The sequence below is a fragment of the Colletotrichum fructicola genome, assembly GCF_000319635.2.
Source record: "Colletotrichum fructicola Nara gc5 chromosome Unknown KSG_Nara_v1_contig08, whole genome shotgun sequence".
Lineage (NCBI taxonomy): Eukaryota > Fungi > Ascomycota > Sordariomycetes > Glomerellales > Glomerellaceae > Colletotrichum > Colletotrichum fructicola.
In genome coordinates, this window is record NW_027094058.1 from 2,349,326 (window position 1) to 2,373,649 (window position 24,324).

General features: G+C 53.1%; 4 protein-coding genes across 4 annotated transcripts; 2 read left to right on the forward strand and 2 right to left on the reverse strand.

The window, feature by feature from the left end:
* Nucleotides 1-2,193: 2,193 nt before the first annotated feature.
* Nucleotides 2,194-2,462, reverse strand: CGGC5_v013726 (uncharacterized protein; the record flags this gene model as incomplete). The annotated part of the gene is made up of 2 exons (XM_066152968.1): nucleotides 2,194-2,207; nucleotides 2,267-2,462. The coding sequence occupies 2 exons, from the start codon at nucleotides 2,460-2,462 to the stop codon at nucleotides 2,194-2,196; spliced, it is 210 nt and encodes a 69-aa protein (XP_066007606.1).
* A 2,889-nt stretch (nucleotides 2,463-5,351) lies between these two features.
* Nucleotides 5,352-11,064, forward strand: cek1 (Serine/threonine-protein kinase cek1; the record flags this gene model as incomplete). Its single annotated transcript, XM_032023430.1, has 2 exons — nucleotides 5,352-5,840; nucleotides 5,899-11,064. 2 exons carry the CDS (start codon nucleotides 5,352-5,354, stop codon nucleotides 11,062-11,064), a joined length of 5,655 nt encoding a protein of 1,884 aa, XP_031879803.1.
* Nucleotides 11,065-16,068: 5,004 nt separating this feature from the next.
* On the forward strand, nucleotides 16,069-18,181 carry PHT1-6 (putative inorganic phosphate transporter 1-6; the record flags this gene model as incomplete). Its single annotated transcript, XM_032023428.1, has 2 exons — nucleotides 16,069-16,575; nucleotides 16,628-18,181. The coding sequence occupies 2 exons, from the start codon at nucleotides 16,069-16,071 to the stop codon at nucleotides 18,179-18,181; spliced, it is 2,061 nt and encodes a 686-aa protein (XP_031879801.1).
* Nucleotides 18,182-19,014: 833 nt separating this feature from the next.
* On the reverse strand, nucleotides 19,015-23,943 carry CGGC5_v013729 (uncharacterized protein; the record flags this gene model as incomplete). The annotated part of the gene is made up of 9 exons (XM_066152969.1): nucleotides 19,015-19,405; nucleotides 19,463-20,688; nucleotides 20,935-21,606; nucleotides 21,673-22,030; nucleotides 22,085-22,353; nucleotides 22,410-22,573; nucleotides 22,639-23,059; nucleotides 23,121-23,160; nucleotides 23,213-23,943. The coding sequence occupies 9 exons, from the start codon at nucleotides 23,941-23,943 to the stop codon at nucleotides 19,015-19,017; spliced, it is 4,272 nt and encodes a 1,423-aa protein (XP_066007605.1).
* Nucleotides 23,944-24,324: the final 381 nt, after the last annotated feature.

The window sequence follows — 24,324 nt, forward strand, 5'->3', positions numbered from 1 at the left end:
AATGGAACAGTTGAGACCATCCTCGACACTTACCAACTCCCTTGTCTGGTTTCCATCCCCATCTGTGTCGATTTGATAGGTATTTTGTGGTCTAGCTTCCGGAGTGGCAGGCGGAGCACACTCGCCTTTCGTATCGCCGCTGTCCTCGGTCTCCAGACCTCCCGCTTACTCGTTCCACGACACCCCAGACGCTGGGGAATAAGGTACTCGCAGACGGCTGGCTACGTTTCCTCTTTCTTTTCCTAGACTTCTTTGCGGCACTTGGGACTACTGTGCACATCCATCTGACCAAGCTGATGACGCTGTTTGGATGTGTGTGTGTGTGTGTGTGTGTGTAAGAAAGAGATGACACACCTCTCAACTCACCTCCGAGTCTTGTGTGTGTACCGGTGAGCATATGCAGGACTGAGATGCAGATGCAGACCGGGGTTACATAACAAGTGCCGCGAAAGGGTTGCTGGACTGCTGTTGCTGTGCCAGGTCTTGTTCTTGGATGCCATCCGCATCAAAACTCGCGGCCACAATTCTCTGTCTAGGCGAACATTGATCAGACAGACGGCTTGGAAGGTGTTGGCAAACACGGCGGCCACGGGCGATACAATGAAGCCTACCAAGCACCCTAGTAAGCTGTCGCCTTTGATAGTGGGCGGTCGTCAATCGATTGCGGCTATGCAAACCCATTTGACGTATGTCGCACCTCGAGACAGAGGGAAATGGCGGCAATGACATGCGCGTCCTTCAATGTTTCCGAGCAGCAGCGAGAGGCTGGCAGAAACGGTGGCACTTGTTGATCCATGATTACCGTGCAAGTGTGAGGCGGTATTCATGTCTACATAGTAGATCTGCTGGAGCGTTAAAACTGCCGGCACCGAACTCCATCCGTCCCGGGCAGAGTCAGCTAGGAGGCGCGTCCAATCTTTTTGGCACTCGCCTTCTACCTGAGACACCCCGGACTAGGGACGCTCGATGTAGATCAACGCAATCCCAAGGGGCCAAATGCCAGTCGTTTGCATTCTCGAAGGGACCCATCCCAGGATGGACCATCGACGATCTTTGTGGCCTTCACCCTCCGATTCGCAGCCCCAGAAGCATGAGAGTGGTGACATGTTGGTTGCCGGCAGCGGTGCCCCAACGGCTCGACTGCTCAGCGCGGAGGGAAAAAACAAAAGGATATCGAGGTCGGCGGGGTCAAACACGACAGGCACAGGTGCCGGAGTGCCGCGAATGCAACGGTGAACAGTCAGTAGCACGTACGAAGACGCTGCTCTGTGGGACGATAGGATAAAAGCAAAGCACCAGAAACGTTGTGATGGTGTGAGCAACAAGCAACGTGCCCAAGTTGCAGGAGAGCGGCTTGGGGTGGGGAGACCAGGTGATGGTGTCTTACCACTATGGCATGGGCTTGCGCGGGAAGCCCCAGTGACAGTACCACCTCTAGCTCCTAGCACGCATCTTAGTGCTTAGGGCCGACGTGAGGTGCATCATCATGCCAGAGTATTGGTCCCTGTTGCGAGTACGTAACGCTTAATTATCCGGTTTGCAGGTACTGTGGACTTTAGTTTTGGTTTTGTTACCCAGTTTTTTAGTGTTCTAAAAAGAGATTTTTTTACTAATAAGCTTTAAGGTATTAATAGATTTTCTGCCTATATTTAGCCTTATCTCCTAAGGTTATAAAGAACCTTAAGGGAAAGGATTAGTATAACTATAAATAGCTAAGCTAAATAAAGATTATAGTATTATAACTTTATCCTTATTATATATACTACTCTTAGTATAGCTAAGATATTAATAACCTTTAATCTTAATTAATATAATATTACTAATATTATTAATAATATTATTAATAACCCTAATTATACTTTAAATCTCTATTGTTATATTAGTTTCTAATTAGATTTCTTTAATTACTACTTTAATTTTTAAAAAGTCATCAATGTTTTAATAATAAATAACTTAAATAATTACTAAGATATTTAAATATATTTCCTAAGTATTTATATGGCTTTTTTTAGTATTATATAATATAAAATTGTAATTTATTAAATTTAATAAAACTTTAAAGCTATACTAACTATTATTAATAATAATATTTTATACTAAGTATTAGATATAGCGTAGTTAAATACTCTAGGAACTTTAATATAGTAAATAGCTCTATTAACTAAGATATAGTAGTATTAGGCGTAGGAGGATTTATAGTAGTGCAGCTATAAGTACCCTATTAATTAGTCTCAAAAAGTCTCTTTTTTTAAACTACGCAGCTTACATAACGCAGTTACCTGGGGCCGAGGCCCGCAGGCAGCAGGTACTGTGGACAGTGATGCGTGTGCTGAGAACCCGACCTGGCCGTCTGTATCCGCATCGGCTTCGGCGTCGGTGGGCCGGAGGGGAGGGGAGCGGCGGGGCGCTGAACTGAAATGCACGAGACCGAAGATGGGATAGGCGAGTTTGTGGGATGGCATTTGGACCCCTGGAGCGGAAGGGCCAGCATTCATGAAGACGATACTCGTGCGTGCGGGCAGGCCTGTATCTAAGACGCAAACTAACCAAGCCAGCCCGCAGCCCGAGCCCAGGGAGACAGACGGGAGCAAACTTTCCCATGTGGCCATTCCGGTGCCAAACTTCGGGCTGTCGTTTCTGTTCTCTCTTCCTTGGGTCTGGAAACACGTTCCGGACAATCTTCTATCTTCATATCTACGTCAGAAGCCAAAGTCAAAATAGACAATGTTCAAAAGAGCCTTTCCCTTGATGGTCCGGTAGGGTAATTACATACGACGCAGGGGAGCTCGTACAAGGGGACGAGATAAGAAAGGAAGGCCCCGAAGAGAACAAAAACAACGTAGACGAGTAAAGGCATGTGCTGAAGAAGGGGCTTGTTTGTACATAGGTAGCAAGGCTTCTGTTTTGCATAGCATCATCAGAGTGCTCCCAAAGAAAACGGGATGAGAGACACGAGGCGCAAGGTAGGGCAGGTGGAACTTGGAAGAGGAGAGGAGAAGGGTCCAATGCGTTGAAGTGATGCGATGCTTGCCTCTAGAAAATGGAAACACAGGCTGTACTGCGTACTTGTGCCTGCTGGCTGCAGACCAGACCGCAGCATGTGGTATTGCTTGCATGACCGTTGCGACGGTGATTTTCGTCCTATGCTTCTTACTTTCTTTTTTCTCAAGCTGCCCATCCATCCGTCCGTCCGTCCGTCCGTCCCTTTACCTTTTTCTGCCTCCCACCGTCGGCAGGCCCCAGTTGCTATCACTCTGCCTCCTGCCTGACGACCAACTTAAGGTGCGATAGAAGTACATTTCGGGTTGTATTGATTGTCAGCGGCATCCATGGATAGAGCGGAGGAGAGGAGAGGTGAGGAGAGAGGAGAGGTGAGGAGAGAGGAGAGGTGAGGAGAGAGGAGAGGTGAGGAGAGAGGAGAGGTGAGGAGAGAGGAGAGGAGTAGGGGGAGGAAACATGTGTACACAGGCAAGCAGATAGACTGATGGATCGGCCTCAGAGGAGAGACATAGCGAGAGGAGGAGAGGTGGACGATGATAAGACTCTAGAAAGCATGTCGGTGGATTCAAGTTACACTTGCGCTGAGGTGTCCATACTTGCACTTGCAGTGGAAGTTGTTGATTTGTTTCCAGCGGATGGACGAGAGAAAACCTCCGAGTGGTCCATCAGCGCGGCCCCTCGCGGCGGCGCCCCCGCCAGCACCAGCCAGCACCAGCCCGGCTCAGCCCAGTCCTTTCCGCTCCGTCCAATGTGTGAGGCGTGCCCTGGTGCGTGAGGTGCCCAGGTGAGGCGGGGTGCTGCTTCCAACTGTTCAGGAGGGCCGGGCTGGTGCCAGCTGCACCGCGCTCTTGCTGTGCAGATGCTGGCAACTGAGGTGAGATGCGCGGTGGAAGGTGAGGTGGATGACGAGGGACGGGGGACGGGGGACGGGGAAGGAGCGAGCCCCTTCCCCCTGCTGCCTCGAACCTTCCCACCCACGACGACCTCGATTCTTTACCTGGCACTGGCACTGGCACTAGTATCGTCCTTTGGTGGTTTGCTCCCACCCCAAAAAGTCACACACCCGACTCCCCGACTCCCTCGCTCGTGTTTTAGCGAGTCCGCTAGCTGGAAAGAGGCCTAGGCTGCCTTGGGTAGAGGTACGTGGTGTCGCATACAAACATGGCGCCTGTTGCATGTATCGCTACTGGGTCTGTCCCAGAAGATCCCGGCTCCATTGGTCAGACCGAGCCCCTTCCCCGCTTAATCCGACCATCCACGGCCTGACCACTTCCACAGGCAAGAGGCCAGTACCTACCTACCTACAGAGTACCTCAGGTGCGGCAGGTGTGGTGCCTGCTTTGGAATGAGGTGGTAGGCAAGGTACCTACCACAGGCTGCCCGTAAGGTGCCGTCGGCCGCGACGCGACGGGACCACTGCCAACTGAGCTGCTCTCTGCTTTCTGCTGGGCCGGGGCTCGGCTTGGACTGGGCTGTTGCCGACGTTGACCTTAGGCAAGAGGTGCTAAGGCAAGGCAAGACAAGACAAGAGGAGCGAGCAGGGTAGGTAATGAGTGTGACTGTCAACCATCATCACAAAGGGCCACCCTGCGGCGTGAACTTTGGCGTGTGCCCTTCTCTTGACTTTTTTTTTTTCTTTCTGCCCTCGTGTTTTTTTTTTGTTTGGCGACGACGACAACGACACACAAGGCCCAGTATTCCGTACGGCCAACGGCACTGCGCTGCGAGCTCTGTCCCTTAGGACAAGTCAACTGCGATTCTCGCTCCCCCCCCCTCGCCTCCGCTTCTCCATCGTCAGTCACGTCGACTCGACCAACTTCTTTCCTGCCCTGACCCCCTTCCGGCACGAAACGTTGAAGGAGTAGCCAGCTAGCCGCCAACACCTCCGGCCCTGCGCTGCATCACCAAACGACGTCTTGACGTCGAGCGTTCCTTTTCCGATTTCCGAACTTCACCTTGGCTTTCGATTGTCCAACGAACGCTCGCTGCTTGGTGGTGCCGCCGACTACCTTCGTCCACCATCACCCACCCCCGACTGAACCTCGCAACTCCTGGGTCAGCGCATCGCCAAATACTGGAGCTTTCTCTCGCTTCCCGCGCACCGAGACTGCCCGCTTCGATTCTCGTCATGTCTTGTGGTCTGGCTTGTCTGTAGCCTTGGCCCCTTGCCGGACAACCTGGCTTATTTGGTGTCGCCGAGTTGAACCAATTCTCGACCACGCCGCAGCCTCCATCTTCTTTCGCCCACATTTCGCAACAACACCCTTCCAGACAGTACTCGCTCGCCGAGACGATTCAAACCGGCCAATGGTATCGACACAATCGGGGATTCTGCCCACCAACTTCCAATCATGGACCCTCAACCCAGCATGCTGGCACCCCCGGCCGTGACCAATCTCCGGTCACAAGCCGGCGCCATGGAACGCACCCTTAGCGAAGACATTCGAGAAGAACGAGAAGAACTACGTGAAGCTGCCGAGCAGACTTTGAACGTTATCGTCGACCTCAACCTCGACGGTACAATCCGATGGGTTAGCCCGTCATGGACCGATGTTATCGGAACCCAACCCGAGTCGGTCAAAGGATCCGCCATGGCCGATCTGATCGTGAGCGACAACAAGACTGTCTTCGCTGATACTGTCGAGTCTATGAAGAAGGATGATTCGCGGAGTCAGCGAGTGCGCTTCGCCGTTGCCATGGGCCCGCTGTCCAAGCTGCTTCCGCTGGAAGACATCCCAGAACTGGAAACTGACGATGCTGAAGAGTGCGCGCCTGCTACGATTGACCTGGAAGCACAGGGGATAATGGTCTACGACGGAGTGTCGGGGGGAGAGAGCCACGTAAGTACACTCTGCTGACAGCTTGAGCTTCTGTCCTGCTGACGACTTCGCGTCCCAGACGATGTGGATGATCCGGCCGTACATTGCGCCCCGAGAAATCAAGATCGACCTGCCCGCCGTCATCGTGGACTCGCTTGGCTCTGGTGCCGAGGTCCTTGCTAGCTACTTGACGCAGCTGGCAGAGTCCGGGGTCGACGATCCCGAGAATCATCCACCACCGCTGCCCGTCCTTTGTCGTATCTGCGAGCGCCAGATCTCGCCATGGTGGTTCGAGAAGCACACTGACCTTTGTTTGCAAGAGCATCGGGCAGAGATGGATGTACAGATGGCTCAAGACAGCTTGACCGATCACCGACATTCGATCGTCAAAGTCCTCGACGCTCTCGAGGCTAGAAAGAGCCGGTCCCTGACGGGAGATCAGTTGACACTCCCCGCAGCAGAGTACAAGGGCATGCTCATTGGCCCTCCCCCGTCGGCATCGTCATCCCCTGGAAGCTCAGTGTCTCAGTCGAGGGAAAGGTCTGGTGGTTTTGGTCACTCCCGAGCTCGATCTTTTGCCATCAGACGCCCCCAAGCAAGAATTGTGGAATTGTTGCTCGATCTTTGCGATACGGCCATTGAAATCAGCACTCCCGCAGTCAAGGAGGCCTCGTCTCAGAACCCTGGCGAGATTAGGACACAATCACCACAGTCCGAGTCTCGCATTTCCCAGGTCATGCAATGGCAATCACCCAGTACAAACACGTTGGAGCAGGAGCATGGCCTTGCACTTCTGTGCGCTGACACCGAGAAGGCTGCCAAAACCAAAGTCGAAGCCGTGTTCCGACATCGCAAGATCATCGAATACGCCGAGCGCATCAGAATTGAATTCGCTGTCATCGTCCAAGACTGTATTGATGAGGCCATGCGCAAAGCTGCTAGGATTGCCGCTGGGCGCCTTAGCGACTCGACTGAGGACGAAGAGGAGGAGGAGGGAACTAATCCTGCCCAGGATGAACTATTTTTCCAAGGATCATTCGAAAACTCCTCTCTTGCTGCCGCCTTGCAGAATGTCAGTGTAACCGACAGTCTCGAGAGACCGCGGCCGACCTCCTTCGTGGAATCCACCCGTTCGAGCAGCCCTAGGGAGTGCCCGACGCCGAGATCCAACCTAGGAGGCATCAACCCCGCTGTGCCTGCCCGTGAGTCGAGGCGGGAATCCTTGCTGTTCGAGAGCGACAACGGGGACAGTGATGGAAGCATCAGATCTTCATCGGTGGCCTCAAGACAGCCGCCTCGGACCGACTCGCCGATTTCCGAATTTGGAGACCTTCGTCGCGCTGCCAGCGCTCGACAGCATCATCGCCGGAGTATCATCTTACCTGGAACATCGTCACCTCGACGACAAGAATCGCCTTCACGCAACAACCAGCCGTCGTCTCCTCTCAGGATCATGAAGCCAAGAAACTTCCCCTTCCCACCGGATGGCATCACCTCTCCTGAAGCTTCTCCGCTGTTGCCAACTAGCGAGTTCAGCTCCCCTGCTCACCTGCCAATCAACCATCACCGCAGGCAGTCGTCAGCCGCCATGTCCGAATTTGTGATGAAAGGGCCTCCGTCCCCAAGAATGACAGCCCATCAGCCTCCGCCACAGGCACGGCCTGCACCCCCTTCAATCAAGGATTTCGAGATCATCAAGCCGATCAGCAAAGGTGCCTTTGGCAGTGTTTACTTGTCCAAGAAGAAATCGACTGGCGAGTACTTCGCCATTAAAGTTTTGAAGAAAGCAGACATGGTCGCGAAAAACCAAGTTGGAAATGTCAAGGCTGAGCGCGCCATCATGATGTGGCAGGGGCAAAGCGAATTCGTTGCCAAACTGTACTGGACATTCTCGAGCAAGGACTATCTGTATCTTGTGATGGAGTACCTCAACGGTGGTGATTGTGCATCCCTGATCAAGGTCCTCGGAGGTCTGCCAGAAGATTGGGTCAAAAAGTACTTGGGCGAGGTCGTTCTTGGCGTGGAACATCTACACAGCCGAGGCATCATTCATCGCGACCTGAAGCCCGACAACCTCCTTATCGACCAGAAAGGTCACTTGAAGCTGACTGATTTCGGACTCTCTCGCATGGGTCTTGTTGGCCGACAGAAGCGTGCTCTTGACAGCCAAAACGGAGATCCCACGCCTGACTTGCTCAAACAGGGGCCTTTCGCTCGCTCGGCATCTTTGGCATCATCACGATCTACTTCGCTGGACCTCCACGGTCACGCTCATTCCCCGAGCATGACCCCGCAGATGACACCCGACACCGGATCCAGCACTGGGCAGCCTTCATACTTTGCTCTAGGTGGCTCAGAGGCCCGTCGTGTCTCCAGCCACCGCAGCGACAGCGGTGGCAGTGAGACCCTAACCCGCATGCTCAACAACTTTTCTTTGAACGAGCAGGATCCGAACTCGCAAGCTTCCCACCCGCAGCCGGCCCACGACGAGGGCAATGATGGCACTGGACATCCATCTCCTGACCCGCCCCAGCTCCACCACGCTAGCACACAGTCCAGCGTTGACTTTCTGGGCAAGAGCACTCCTCCGCAGTCCTCAATGATGCCTCCCCCGATGGCCCTCTTCGACCCTGAAGACACGAATCGTCGCTTCGTCGGCACACCCGACTACCTTGCGCCCGAGACCATCAAGGGCGAGAAACAAGACGAAACCAGCGATTGGTGGTCTGTCGGTTGCATTATGTTCGAGTTCCTCTACGGATATCCTCCTTTCCATGCCGATGAAGCGGAGCAAGTTTTTGAAAACATCTTGGCTCGGAGGATTCAATGGCCGGATGAGAATGAGTGCGAGCCTATTTCCGAGGAGGCCAAGGACCTCATCAACAAGCTGTTGTGCATGGAACCGCAGTCACGGCTGGGTGCTAACCGGGAGGATAAGTTCCCGTCGGGTGGCGATGAAATCCGAGCCCACTCCTGGTTCGACGGCATCAATTGGGAAACTCTCCTCCAAGACGAGGCTCAATTTGTGCCTCAGCTTGAGCACCCCGAAGACACCGAATACTTTGATGCTCGCGGAGCCGTCCTACAGTCCTTCGCTGAAGAGATGGAGGACCAGATGTCGCCCCCTGTTTCGAGCACGGCTTCGGACTATCCCGACCGACCTCACGATGCCCTGTCCCGCGTCCGGTCCCAAGTCAATTCCATCAAGCGCAACCTTATGCCGCTCCACATCCCTCCCCACGTCAGAGACTTGAAGAGTAGACGGCTTAGCGAGCCTGTCGTTGCCGATGATTTCGGCAGTTTCACCTTCAAGAATCTTCCGGTGCTTGAAAAAGCGAACAAAGATGTCATCCAGAAACTTCGCGCGGAGGCACTGGCATCTCAGAGCAAGCCGACCGTCATCAGCCCCGGCGGTAGCGTCACATCGCCCGGTCCGGTCCTTGAGGGTAGCCCTGTTCTTGCGAACCCGGTCCAAAGAACAATCTCGAACGCAAAGAACCGGCCTCAATCACCTTCTGGACTGAGCCACGCCGCCTCCTCTCCAAGCAGGGCCTCTCAGCCGTCCTCGCCGCTTCTGGTGTCTTTTGTGGCTGGCCAAGGAAGCGAGGGTAGACGTAAGGCATCTAGCAACTCGTCAAACCTTTCGCAGCAGTCAACCGCTCCGCATCAGCCGGCCTCCCTTGACATACCACGGGTTCCGCCAAGCTTGCAGAAGGCGGCTACGAGTGCGGCCGCGTCTCCAGTGAAGGGCCGGGGCGCTGCACCGCCGCCGCCCCTCGCCCTTTCGCCGCAGAAGATGGTCTCGACGCCTCGACAGGCTTCAAGCAGTCGATCAAGGTCATTGACGGTTGGTTCACAATCCAATGAAGGCAGTCCAATCACGTCAGAAGTATTGGCGCATCACCGCAATCGTCGCAGCCAAGTATTCGACATGTCTCCATCCTCATCGGACAACGAGGGCGACAAACACAACGCCCTTCTCCGCGTGCAACGTCGTCGTCAAAGCTCCCGACGTCTCTCTCAGATTGCGTTCGATGGAGGACCAATGTTTCGGCCCTTGGACGTCTTGATTTGTGAAGATCACCCCGTCTCTCGCATGGTCATGGAAAAGCTTCTGGAGAAATTACGCTGCCGGACCATTTCTGTGGCGAACGGTTCTGAGGCCGTGAGATACGCCATGAGCGAAATCAAGTTTGACATCATCTTTCTGGAGTACAGGTTGCCTCAGATCAACGGTGCGGATGTGGCTCGTATGATTCGGGAGACTAAAAACACCAATTCTCACACGCCCATCGTTGCCATTACAGCATACCTCAAGGAACTTCAAGCACCTCACTACTTCGACTCTTTGATTGAGAAGCCCATCTCGAGCTCTAAGCTGACGGAAGTTCTTAAGAATCTCTGCCAGTGGAAGCCAGAATCACCTGGGATGAACTATTCCATGTCTTTGTCTCTTCCTCATCCGATCCCATCCGGCCTGCGACAAACAAGCTCACGAACTGACGATAGCCCAACTTCAAGCTCCTCGATGTTCGCAGGCCGTCCCGGCAGCAGCGTGATAACGTCTAGCCGCGAAGACTCCATCAGTTCTAGCCTGTTTGGGGATTCTGAGTCGGTATCTACGGATGATGTGCCTGTAGTTGTCAGCAGGAAGGCAACTGGAGACTGGGAGGAAGGCGGGCTGGGCATTAGAGAGGATGAGATGACGCAACTGAGCAACTCTCCAAAGTCTTTGCCGCATCTCGTGACGCAACAGTCTGCGCCAGGTCAGCTGGAAAACACCCGAATGGCGATACCTCCGCATTCTGTTGAGAAGCTGAAGGCCAGAAAGGAGCACATGGAGAAGAGACACGCAGAGGGCACCGACTCGGCCGATGACGAGGACGAGGAGCTTGGTCTGGGTCGCGAAAAACACTTTCGAGGAAAGCCGCTGCTACCTAGCTCCAAGCTGGGTATCGAGATGATGCGGGCCGACAGCCACGACAGCGTTACGATTGGCTCTGAAAGCACACCCGAGCCAATCACCCAGGTCGTGACACCCTCGAAAGAAGTGGACATGCCTTCCTTCGAAGCTTTACAAGACAACGCTACCCGCACGCCACCTGACAGTGGAGTTAGCTCCGAGGACAAGACCCTGGTGCCCGACGTCGACGAGACACCTAGGCCGACAAACCGAGAGGACGTAGCGGACGAGGAGCCCACACCTCGACCCTTGGATAGGGCCGGGTTGTTGGGTACCAAGTAAAGAAGGCAACCGCTGGAGAAGGTCGCTCACATTTATGCACTGTTGAAGCTCCAAGACGAACGGGCAACGCAGTAACCAACAAATACGAAACATTTTTTTCTTCCCCTTTTCATTTTCCTCAATCGTTTTCCGACAGCGAGGCGTTACGTGGGGACAACAGCGACACGCAGACTGCATCTTTTCCTTGAGTTGAAACTGGTCGGGATGGCTTTGGCGTTCATCGGTTTTAATGGGGAGGCAATTGTCAAGTCCTCGAAGAAGAAGGGACCGAGAAGGAGGAATCAAACGACGGAGGAGGGGTTTCCTTTTTTTTTTTTTTTTTTTTGGTATTACCGTTTGCAATGCAGCACGTATGTGAGGAAGTTGCATTGCCTCGCAGGCCTACCGTCATTGGTCTGCACAGATATTCTTTGGCGAACACTACGCACCACCACCACTTTGGACTGTTTTCTCATTTTCCTTTTTTTATATTCGTTCTGTGTCTATACAATCTAGGCTTTCTCCTATCAACTGCATCGGTTTACGAAATGGTCTGGGCGGGAGGGGATTTCCAGGCGGCACTGCCAAGTTGCGTTCCGTGACGATGGACGCTCGACCAGGCTCTGAACGGAATGACGGCTCGGCTCCAAAGTATTTCAATTTGACGCCAATGTGCCAAAGAGAGGAGAAGGCTTCTTCGCTTACCCGTTTCATTTTTTATTTCTCCTGTCTTCCGTTTGGGTCACTGTTCTTGGTCGATTCGGCCATAAAAGTAGGGGGAGTCAAGGCTGAATCAAAACAAAAGCCCTCTCAAAAAAGAAGACTGAATACAGATATTATCAGACTGCATGCACTTTGTTTTTGCGCTCCGTGGAGTGAGTATACTCTCATCTCACTGGCCGCTATAGGCTCTGCTTTGCGACCGGTGACTTCTAGGTAAGGAATAGCAGACGTACGATATTGGTGACGAAACACAGTCCTGGCATTTCTCCTAGGTCAAGTCTGCGAGCACTGTGAGAAGTAGACAGACTAGCAGCTCTACCACAACGATGACGGCAATTATGATTGAACGGGTGGCTGAGCGTGTCACGGATGACACTCAGACGTTTGCCATTGAGGGTTGGATACGGACAAGGTTGGGAAGACCTTGGAGTTGAATGTCTTGGCGATGAGGTGAAGAAGCAGCAGCGTGGCAAGAGGGGGAGGAATTGCTTAGCCCCCCCCACGATTCAAGATACGTCATGATCTCAAGGCTGTACCGCAGTACGTTTAGTCGTCCGAAGTAAAACAGAGTTGGCTGCGCGTCAAGGGGCACACAGCACGGACGAGTGTGGTCCGGTCCGTCTCCTCCGCTTCGGCGTGCGCCAGCGCCTCCGCGGGAAGGGTGAGTGAGGGGACAGGATACGGATAATGGCGGTAACCATGCTCTCTTCCGAGTTTCAGCTGTCTGTATTCGGATGGTTCACAGAGCTTCTTGTTGGTCTGGGCAAGAGAATGACGCAGCAAAGAGGTCCATTTCCCGAGGAGGACAGTCTTGGAAAGAAAGAGGGAGAGGAGTCAGATATCACAAATATTCACAAAAGCTTTAGCGGAATGCGGCCGGCACCACCCTCGTGATATGTCTGGACGACTAAGATCAACGACCCGGGTTGAAGGTGCAATTGGGAGGGGGGCGGTTAAGGTGTTCGGGCCAGAGGGATGTCGACTTATTGGGTAGGAGGAGGAGGAGGAGGAAGGGCAGGCTGCACGACAACACAACAGACGAGACGAGGGGTGTGGCGGCGACACGCAGAGGGCAGAATGCAGCGGCCAAAATAGAAGCCTATACAGATGCAGTTTGCGGAGAGCAAGGAGGGAGGCGGGGACTGAGTTGTATGATGCTGCTGCTGCTGCTGGCGGCCCTCTATTCACAATGTTGGTGGTGTTGAGGGTTTGTAAAGTTCGGTTCATGCAGCCATTGGTTCAGGAGTGACTTTCATCCCATAAGCAGCAGCAATTGGTCTGTGTTTTCTATGTCTACCTCATGTGCCTTACTAAGTACGTATACCGACGGAGTTATTTTTTTTTTTAGAATTGTTTATTTTGCTGCTCTGCGTGTTTTGAGCTCGAGTCATTTCAGAGTTGCTGGCAGTGAGGCTCTCGTTTATTGTTATTGCATGGCACACAGAGAACAATAGCCAGCAGAGGACGTCCGTCTTTCGGTCCATCGGTCGGTCGGTTATTCGTACGGGCAATGGGCATGCGTTCAAAAAAGCTTTGCCAATGTGCGTGGCTTGGGAAAATCAGTCAGGCTTGGCAGCTTGGCGGGCGAGAATGAGGAAAAGGAGCACGCGAGCAGTTGCTGGCAGCGGTTAGCAGCAGAAATCGCAACTCTTGGCGATGGGCTTGGTATGCGGGACGGCCATGGGTAACGTCGGATTTTTCCCTCACGGCGCAGGAATTCCCGTACGATGGCGGCGCGAGTTTCTGCGACGAGGAAAATTGATGCAACGCGGGCTCAGTGGTCGATAGGCCATGCCGGAAGTGCGGGTTTGCTGGGAGTCAATAGATCTGGCACGTTTTTGTTTTACGGGATGTGATTGGCTGATCTGTGACAGCTATGTTTCGTTGTCCCGTTCGGTGGTTCGGCGGCTTTTGGCTGAGATCAGTGATGAGGACGTAATTCCTTTAAGCTCGCCCTGGCGAGTGAGGGGCGCGGCACGGTGGCAGCAAGGTGGATCTTTGCGCAGCTACGGATACCTAGGTGAGCTAGGGGTGGGTAGCAGCGGGGCCATGCCTGCATTTTCTATGGGGAAGAGAAGGCACTTGGAGGTGAAGAACGACGGCCGGAGGCGACGAGGCAACGGGCTGATTGGTTCGATGGCCGGAGCTGGCCTTTTTTTTTTTTTTTTTTCTCTTCCTTCTCTGTGCGTCGCGTGCAGGGCGACTTTTCTGGGGTGGGAAGGGAAAGAGGGAGGAGGAGGAGGAGGGCGCAAAGCGGCCAGACCCATTGGAAGGCCAATGCCAATGCGAATGCCAATGTCAATGCCAGTGGCACTGGACTGGACTCGCTCGGCTGGGCTTGTTTGGCGAGCTACCATTGCTGCAGGACACCTTTGTTTTTGGATGTTCTGCTGCAAGGCGGTCTCTATCTGCAGCCGCAATTGGCGGGGCGAGTCAGGAGGACAGTTCCGACGAGCACCGTGTCAACCTGTCGACCTGTCGACCTCGGCCGGCGGAGAGAGCGGCGTGGATGGGATTCCATTGTTTGGGAGAAATCGGAGATGGGAGGAGGCCTTATAGCATCTGGGGTGGCCTGGGTATATTCTGGGAGGTTTCTAAAAAGGAGGAATGTTGACGGGGACTGCCTTGCCTTGTTGGTTGCTTGGTTGCTGGCGAGGTGAAGTGAGCTTCGGTCTAGGAAATGGCAACCAATGTCATTGCGGTTACTAAGGCGGATGAGAGATGCAGGTTGTCTCATACTTTGCTTCTATTGCTTACAGACCGTCAATGCTGTGCCTGAACTGGTATCTGTACATCGACACCTACCTGCCTAAGGTTGATGTGGTCTGTCGTTCCTGCCCGTGCAAGTGCAAGTCAAAAGTCAAGTCAGGTCAAGTCAAGCAAGGCCAACCAGGTGACGTAAAGCTAGTGCGCCCCGCCGTTTTCGGGTTAACCGCAGCTAGTCCCTGTATCATTTTTCTTTCATCCTTTTTTTTTTTTTTTTTTTTTTTTTTTTTTTTTTTTTTTTTTTTTTCCCCCTTCTCTGCATCTATGTTTTTTTCCGTAGCCGTCAAAGCATAACATCGGCCGCAGCGAGAGTGCCGATGGGGTCGGTCCGTCTATAGTGTCAGTCGACGGTCCATGGAGGGCGCGCCGAGTCAACCTTTGAAGCTATGGCGTTCACTGGCTGCCGGGCGCCATCAACGGTGTCGTGTCGCCTCCTACCTCATCCGGTCCAGCTGCCCTGGATTGGAACTCTTCTAGTCCACTTGATCACACTACCATGTGGAGTCGCGCGTCCGACGTGAGTCCATCCGCGACGCCAAGCCAAGCATGCACCAAGCCAAAACCAAAGGGTCCCTTCGTGATCCTCGTTACCTCTTGCCCTTTTGCCATTGAGTGCCATCCCATGCCATGTCATGGATCCCGGCCCAACCCCCAGTGGGGTGTAAGTGGGCGGAGTGCCACACCCTCCTCATTCTCACTCTTCCGCCGCTCATCCACATCCACATCCACATCCACATGGTCCGCCATCGCTCCAATGTCCCCCGTCCATTCGGGTGGTATTTTCTGGTCTCTGTCCAGCCCAAAGCCTTAACACACATCTCACTTACTGTTATCGCCTGTATCTCTCGGAAATCACCTTGCTTTTGTCAATCTCTGACGACTAGCCGCCTGACTCCTCGGTCACCCAACCTGGTAATAGATTCGACACTGCGAGTCGGCCGAGTCTCCAGAGCTCCAACACCAGACATCCAGAACAGGGGACCAGTCGGCACATCACAGAACCGTTGGCCCGCTGTCTGCCAAGCACGGGATCCAATTCTCAACGCACACTGGCTAGAGCCGGCGTTCGCCAGTTTCCACCAGGCCAAGACCATATTGCTGGACTCGTGAGGCGAGACAAGAGACATGCCCATCTGAAGACACACACACACACACAGAACCCACCCCCATCCCGGGATCTACTTTGCTTATATCTGCTCCCGTCCCTCTTGGCCCCCCTCGACCGCGTCTCTCTTTTCCTCTTCTCGCCGTGGCCAACTACCTCCTCTCCTCCTCCCACCCCCTTCCTGCCGAGCCTGCTTTCTTTAGCAAAGCAAGGAAGCATTGACCAGTGAACCTTGTTGTCGAGGTTCCATCCCATCGTCTCAAGGTTTTGCTTTTGTCTCCCCGCAACTCCCGGCAACACATCTATCTGCATACCTATATCCTACCGCCCGCCCTGTCCGCGACACATCAGCGCGCCGTCGTTGTCGAAGCCACCCGGGTCGTCTTCAGTCAATTCTCTCCTACGACCCAAGGTAGCGACCGTCTTTCATAATGACGACCCATCACCAACGCCATTCCGCTCCCATCGGCGTAATTCCCGTGCCCCACGGCCCCGAGACGGGCCAGGAGCATGAGGATTACCCCCGGGAGCACACCACCGAGTACGAGCGCCAGATCTTCGGCCACGTTACGCGCCCTGACGATTCATACACTCCCGAGGGCACCTACTGGGCCGACCTGCCCTTCTGGCAGCGTGTCAGCTTTGTCAGCAAGGTCGACCGCGATGAGGCCGCCAAGGAGCTTAAGGCCACCGGCGAGATGATGAAGAAGGATCCTCTTTCACCTCTTGGCTGGTATTTCCGCAATGCTGTTCTCCCCGGTGCCGGTCTCGGTCTCGAGGGTTATGTCCTGTTCTCAATTGGTAACCTGGAGCCTCTTTTCGCTGCCGCCTGGCCTGAATGCTGGGGCAAGTCGCATTCCGCCTGCAGTCAAAATTGGGTCGCCTCTGTCACTTACCTCGAGATTGTTGGAATCATGATTGGCCAGGCCGCCGTCGGTGTAAGTAATTTGTGTTCTTCCCGCACACAGACAAAGTCTAACAACACATCAGGTCATCGGAGACTGGATTGGCCGCCGTTGGGGTCTTATTCAGGACGCCGCCATCATGTTCGTCGGTCTGCTGCTTTTGACTGGAAGCTGGGCTAGCTCTCTCCAGGGCTGGGTCATCTTCTACGCCTGGTCCCTCTTTTTCTACGGTTTCGGTGTTGGCGGCGAATACCCCATCACCGCCACCTCCTCCATGGAGAACTCAGTTACCGCCGGCCGCCTTTCTACTCGCGAGGATCGTCTTCACCGTGGCCGCAAGGTCACCATGGCTTTCCTGATGCAGGGCTGGGGACAGTTTGTTAACCAGGTTGTCCTTATCGTTTTGCTCGTTATCTTCAACCGCGGTTACGGCGATGGTCCCTACTCGCAGACTGCCGCTCAGTACACTTTCCGCCTGTCCTTCGCCTTCCCCGCAATTGGCACTCTCTGGCTTGTCTACTACAGAATCTGGAAGATGCCTCGTGCGAACCAACAGCTCGCACTTGCCAAGAAGAAGCAGGGCGTTACTGGCTACGACATCAACGCCCTCAAGTACTGTTTCCGTCACTTCGGTGGCCGTCTGCTCGCCACCGCCGGTACTTGGTTCTGCAACGACGTGTTCTTCTACGGCAACAAGCTCTTCCAGAGCCAGTTTATCTCTGTCATATCCAGCAACCCCGATTCCCTATTGACCAAGTGGACTTGGAGCTTGATCAACGTTGTCGTCTCCCTCGCCGGATACTACCTCGCCTCTCTTTTCATCGACAACAAGCTTTACGGTCGCAAGATGATGCAACAAGTTGGCTTCCTGATGTGCTTCGTCATGTTCGTCATCCCTGCCTTCAAATACGAGTACTACACCAGCCCCGCCGGCATCAAGGCCTTCCAGGCCATGTACTTCATCAGCTCGTTCTTCAACCAGTTCGGACCCAACTCCGTCACCTTCCTGGTGGCTGGTGAGGTGTTCCCCACCCCCATCCGTGCCAGTGCTCACGGTTTCTCCGCCTGTATCGGAAAGGCCGGCGCCCTCCTCGCCTCCGTTCTGTACAACTACATTGATACTCAGACCAAGTTCTACGTCGTTCCCTGGTTCGGTCTGGCCGGTATGCTTCTCACCTGGCTCTTCCTTCCCGACACCACTGGCCTCGATCTCAAGGAGCAGGAGCGCCGTTGGACCTACATCCGCAGCGGCAGGGAGTCTGAGTACCACGGCGTTGCCGTCCACCCGGAGCATCTCAGTCTGTGGGAGCGCATTCGCGGTGTTGGCAAGTACTACGACGCTGAGAAGGACCACAAGGCCCAGATCGAGGATATGCGCAAGGAGTGGGAGGACAGACAGGCGGAGCAAGGCGAGAAGGAGCCTGAGGTCTGGGAGGACCACGACCTGTTCTCCGAAGAGATTCACGGATACTTCAAGGGCCAGCACAAGGGCAAGGAATCTACTGGAGGCATCATGGCCAACGACGTCGAGGCCTCAGAATCATCGTCCGCGAGAGAAAAGGAGACCGGTGATGAGATCCAGTCAACCCCGACTGTGGAAGAGACGCGCGATTCACACCTGAACGAGAAGCAAGGTTAATGGGAAGAAGGAGCAGTGCATAATTAGGAGTCTAAAAATGGGCTTGGAGTTTTATAGGCGGCTTCTTGGCATCAAAATGGGTTTTGGGTAGATGCATAACATACCTAGCATGGCGTATAAGACGCCTGAATATCTATGACTTATTATGATCACACAAATAATTGCTCCCCTCAGACCTTGGTTTGCTGAATGTTGTGAGAATCCCAGTGGCACCGGCACAACGAAAAGTACCGCGGGGTTTTCTCACCTTCACGTTCCCAGACTACGTGGACGACTTGACGCATGCATACCATCACATACGACCATACCCACTGGAGAACTCGGGATCCCGTCCGCTCTCCCATAGATAAGCCAGTGAGGGCTGGAGTAGTAGTCAGGTCGGTGACGACTGGCGAATGCCCGGTGTTGTATGTTTTTTTGATAATATCAGCTTTTTCGCGGTCGTGGTTGAAGCTTGGCAGGCGACGATGTCAACGTTAGAGTTCATGCAATGTAGCCTTACCAAATGTGGTAGCTAAGCTTTTAGTCTGGCGGTGGGTAAATAGCGATGGATTGATTGTACTATTCTCAGGGAAAGTGTATGTTGTTTAACGTCTGTGGTGCCTATTGAGTTCAGGAAGCTAGAGTCCATCTATTCTACTAAGCAATATGATAAGAGACGAAACAGCATTTGCCTACTTAAGTAAGTAAATTGAATTAAGATGAAGAGATTTCATGTTCCTCATAATATAGTGATTGTTTTGTCCTATCATCGTAGCTGCGAGAGATATTAATGTAATACCCTGAGTATATTGACATGTTCGTTACTTTTAAGAAGATATTAGAAAATTTGCTCACGGACGAAACAAGCTATCTTCAGTCTTTTTTCTCGGGACTTTGTTCTTTCTCCTCCGCCGTTGCGCGGAGAGAAACGACATTCGCTCTCTCCAGCCGTTCACACTGTGATCGCCACGACCTGGCACCCAGGGGTCTTTCTGGTCCACTGTGGTCACCCAGCTAAGCTTTTGCTCCTGCGCTGCCATGTAGCTGGTTGCGTGTCGTTCCGTCGACTTGAATGTACGGGAAACCCATGCTCTGACTAGATCCCACTTGTAGCCGTACATGAACGCCAGCCCTATGACCCCAAATGTGACAGGCAGGGCTGTGGACCAGAAGATCCTTTGGTCATACTTCGTGTCCCTGACATCGGTCGTGTTCATGCCGAAGAAGCTTGTCACGAATGACCTGGAGGGCATAGTCAGCTTCTAGGGTTACAGGTTGAAAGACACAGGCATGGCTTACAATGGCAGGAAAAACAACGTCACGATGGTGAAAACCCGAATCGCCCTCCCGTGACCCTCGTCAAGTATCTCGATCCTCTGCTTCGTATCATCCCTCAGGGCCCGGGTTCTCTTTCGCAGGATCCAGAGGGCTCTTTCGCGCTCAGCTAGCCGCCTTTGCTGCCTATGGACACTTTTGCTCTCGAGTCTGAACATTGACTTTCTCTCTCGGTAATAAAACCAATCGGTGGTCGGGCATTTGAAAGTCAGGGGGGAGAAGAGCTTCTGATGGGCCCTCCAGAGCTCTTGCTGCGAATCAACCACCATCTGAAGAGCTTCCAACTCCTCCTCGAGGGCGTGGATCTGCACGAATGCATTTCTCTTGGGTCTTCTGTTGGTTTCGAACCGAAGTCTGGCCGCGCGGTTCCTGTAATGGTTGATGAGGTCGAATTGCTTGTCGGTCCCACGGATAAGCATGTTGTTCTGCAGGTTGCTGATCAGCGACATCGCAAGGAATTCAGGCCCAATGGGTGCTATGACGATTCTCTCCACGTCGCGCTTGCTGGTGCCTAACAACATTATGTCCTCTTTGGCGCGGTTTAGAAGACCCCGGGCCTGTTCCGAGATAGCGTCGCCGGTTCTCCTGAGTTGATCCAAACGTCGTTGGGCATGTCGGCCGTATGTTGGGTCGGACTTGAGGGCGAATCTGTTCAGCCAGGACAACTCTTTGGCCTTCAGCACAAATAGGCTGACGATGCGTTCAAAGGCCTCGACCAGGCTGCTGGGGAGATGGGGTCTGTTGCCGTTTTGATTGAGCAGGTCGTCCGAGCCAGCCACGCTCGTGACCATCTTGTGCAGTTCCTCTGCCCTCTCGACCAAGTCCTGCATGTCGGATAGAAAGACCAGACTGCTTGCAAACGCTGAGCTCCTGAGCCCTGTAATGCTCGGGCGGTCGTTGGTATCGAGGACTATTTGGTAGATCCGGACGAAACAAGGGTCGTCGAAGGGCCTGCCTTGTTTGGCTCGTTGGGGGCATGCGCTGTTGGCATGGTGTTGGTGCCAGTGGTCGAGGGCGTCGTCTGGTGACTGGTACCCTTTTTCATTGTCGCATTGCTGGCATCGAGAAAGTGCCGTCGCGTCTTTCTCGTAGGATGAGTCCTCGAGCGGGACAGGGGCAGAGCTCGGTTTCAACACAAACCAAGGCTGGTCTTCTTGTTCATAGGACATATCAATCGCCCAACGGAGCCCCTATGTAACGTTAGTAAAAAAATTAATGTGTGAAAGAGTGCGTCTTGCCCTCAAGATCGAGTCGACCGAGCCCCAGAAGCGTCTATACAACGGATGTGAAACGATTCCTCCATCGTGAGGCAGGAATGCGGACAGTATACTTCGAGAGACGCGGATTAGTTCTGAAAAATTAGAATCGTTGATTTCTAGGCTCCGCTTTCTGGTTCGCAAAGGGTCTCCATGGAGGCGAAAGCTATCGGTTGACACCTCAGATTGTGGCTGGCCGGAGCTGCTGCCGTCGTCAAGTGACGCCGACTTCGAATGTCCAAGATCATTGAGGCTCTCTCTTTTCGAAGAATCATGCCGTAGAATGCTGTCGAATCGCTCCATGACCTCGATCTCGCTGCACTGGAATGACGCCTTATACCACTTCCCAAACTTGTCCCTCTCAAGGGAAATGTTCAGATTGTCTAGCAACTGCGAGAGTGTTTTCTCAATCTCCGATCGGGATCTCTTGTCGTCGCTCCATGTCAATCTCCAAGCGAAGAACGGAACGAAGCCCACCTCGGCAAAGTCCAGGGGCGGCAGCCGTGTAAAGGATTGATCGGCCGAGTATGTGCCGCCAACGGATCCTGCTCTGGGTTTTCTTCCAGATTGCGCGTAGTTTGAGCTTGTTTCGAAATATGTGCGTCGGTCATACCAACTAGAACAGTATTCTGGATCTAGAGGAGAATCCCGGGCGTACCTGAAGGATGAGCCCCGGGACGAGTTTCGCTGTCGTTCACGCCGTCGTCCATTAACGTAAGGGTGCGTTGCTGGATATGATGCTTCGGTTCCAAACGACATGGACCGGGTCATTCTTCGAAATGGCATCGTAAACCTAGTCTCCTCCACGTGGTTGGAGACCATATCTTCCCGCTGAGAAACGGAGCTTCTCCTCTTCGTGCCAGGCGATCAGTCAGCGACTTTGTCAAAAATTCGCTGCCTCAGACAGTTCCAACTTACCGTTTCGTGTTGCTGCAGATCGACATCCACTTGCTTGTCAAGCCTAAAGAGTTCAGGTACTTCAGCATACCCAGCATTTTCCCGAAACCCGGGGGTGCTGGCTTGTCTGGTGCCGGAGCTAAGTTCTGAGAATGACATCGTCAGGTCAATTGTATCATCAAGTGACGAATCTTCGTCGCCCAAGTGAGATTCAAAGAACAATGTGTCGTCGTCGTCGTCGTCGTTGTGGTGGTTGTGTTTGTCAGTTTCGGTACTGCCACCTGAAAGGCTCGGCGAGTCGGCACGATACCTACGCATCCCGGGATGCAAAACCATTGCCATGTTCAAGTCAGATCCTCTGAATTCTGATTGGAAGGAGCTGTCCAAGTTTCATCAATTTCGAGATTTCAAAACCATTTCAAAGTGGCCTCACCTCCGGCGCGAGTATCTGCCAAGACTACTCCGGCTGCTTGTGGCGAGAAGCTTCGCCGACAGAGCGTGATACTCTTCAGTTGGTGAGCCCTTTTCCGTGTTTCTCTCTCGCAGGCCAAACACATGTTCTTCGATGATACCATCGGAAAGCAAGTTGAGCCATATATCTGTGGTAACCAAAAGACCAAATTCGTTGACTAGCACATAGGCCGTCACATTCGATCGCTTATGACCCTTAGAAGCCAGTGCCACGGCATGTTTCATAAAATCCTGCGACAATCAGCAACACCATCAAGATTGGAATGATGAGGCAACCTGCGACTAACCACGTACTTCCAGCTTGGAGTTATGACCACATGGTAACGGCACATATCTTTCTCGTCGATGAGCCTGATTGTGAATGTTCTTTCTGATGATAATGTCGTATCAATCGAGATAAGATTTTGCTGCATTTCTGACGAGGCCAATCCAGAGTAAGTGATGATCAAGTCTGAAAGATTGAAGGGTGGTTAGGAGAATTCGTGGACTGTCTTCAACCAGCGGGTGGTGTCATACCAGAACCCAGCACTAAAGTCCAAACCTGCGACGCTTGTACCGACAAAGACTTGGAACCGCCCACGTCGACATTTTGGGCACCTTGGCTGGTATAATGTGTTGTCTCATCGTCATAACCATATAGCACTTCACGGAGGGTTCTCTTGTAGTGATTCCCTCGCTGCTTTCTGCCGGCAGGTTTGTCCTCCAGGATAAGGTACTGTGTAGAGATGAAGGTGACGGGCTCAGTATCGGACATATCCTCGTCTGGATATCTCCCGAGACTGCTGTTGAATCTACCGATGTATTGAATCATTGAGCCAGACTCAATGTAAGTCCCCGACTCAGAAGGTCTTTCGCATCTCGCCATGACTTCTTTGAGGACTGTCAGTGCAACCAATCTCAGGGATGGCATCAAGAACGGACAATCTGTTACTAGCGCCTGTCTTTGTTAGTCAGAGTTCATGGTAGCCTTGGCCGTCAGAGTGATTGATCATGGATACCTCCAAAGTTGCAATATTCAACGATTGGGCCTGGACGTGACTAACGGTTGTCAGCTTCGAGGCCATTTCCGTAGACATAGTCTAGTACTCACAGCCATCTCATGCGAATCAGAGACGGGTCACCCATTCCATACCCGTCATCTCTCGGACAGACAAGTGTCACCCTTTGATTTCCAGAGCTATCCATGTAGAACTCTGCAGCATGCGCTGCATATAGTTGCGTGACTGCACCACTCATAATGAGATCTGACCTCTCCAGCTTCCAAGCCGCCAGTCTCCCAGAGGTGGGATCTGCGGCATTATCCGTAAAGTACTTGGTATTGTCCAGTGGAAGGATTCCAGAGTGAACTACTGGGCCGTCGATGTTGCCTAGCTCGTCTCCTTCTGACACTGATTCCAAATCATCGTCTTGTTCTTCCTCGTTGCCGGAGTGGGCTGGCGACTCTGCGACTGGAGCGTCCACACTGATCCAATCGAAGCCTCGACTCTTACTTTGATGTTTTGGTTTCCACGCATCACCATATTCCGAAGTTCCTTGGCCAGAGTTTCGGATGCTCTCGCTTAATCTGAGAAGGCCATCGATAAGATTTGGTCCTAGTGCTAACTGCACAATGATTGTGTCGCCATCTTCGGCAAAAGGATAGCCGAGCTCGAGGAGCGCGCGCTTTGAAACGATCCTAGCAGGAATCCGGGTCGTGCCTTTTTCAGGTCGGGAGCCCCGGTGGAAAGAGCTCACACTGGGCGTAGGCGAAGAGGATCGTGAGTCTGGCCAATCTTCGAACCCATCCTCTTCGAAGCGGATCTGCTTTGGCTTCGATGTCATGGTAGTCTGTGACCTCGAGGGCCAACTAAGAGCAATTGCGCTGAGATGCAATTTGAAGGGCTTTCAGAACATTGGTGGTCACATCCCTCGGCTCAATTGAGAGATTTTATCACAGATCGATTGGCGGTAACCCGTCATCTCTTCCGAGCCTTGTGCTTACATGTCTGTCATTCGGAGCTAAACCTAGCTGGAGGTCAGCCCTACAAGGATTCGGTGCATCATGACGCAGCTTACGCTGCATATATGTAGCCCCAAGTCTAATGGACTCAGCTCAAGCCGATTAGAACACACGATGAACCAGGCATACCTCGATTGTATCTGCATGAATGCCTCTGGTTTCTGAGGTGGGAACCTGGCTAGACACAATCTATGAGATTATCG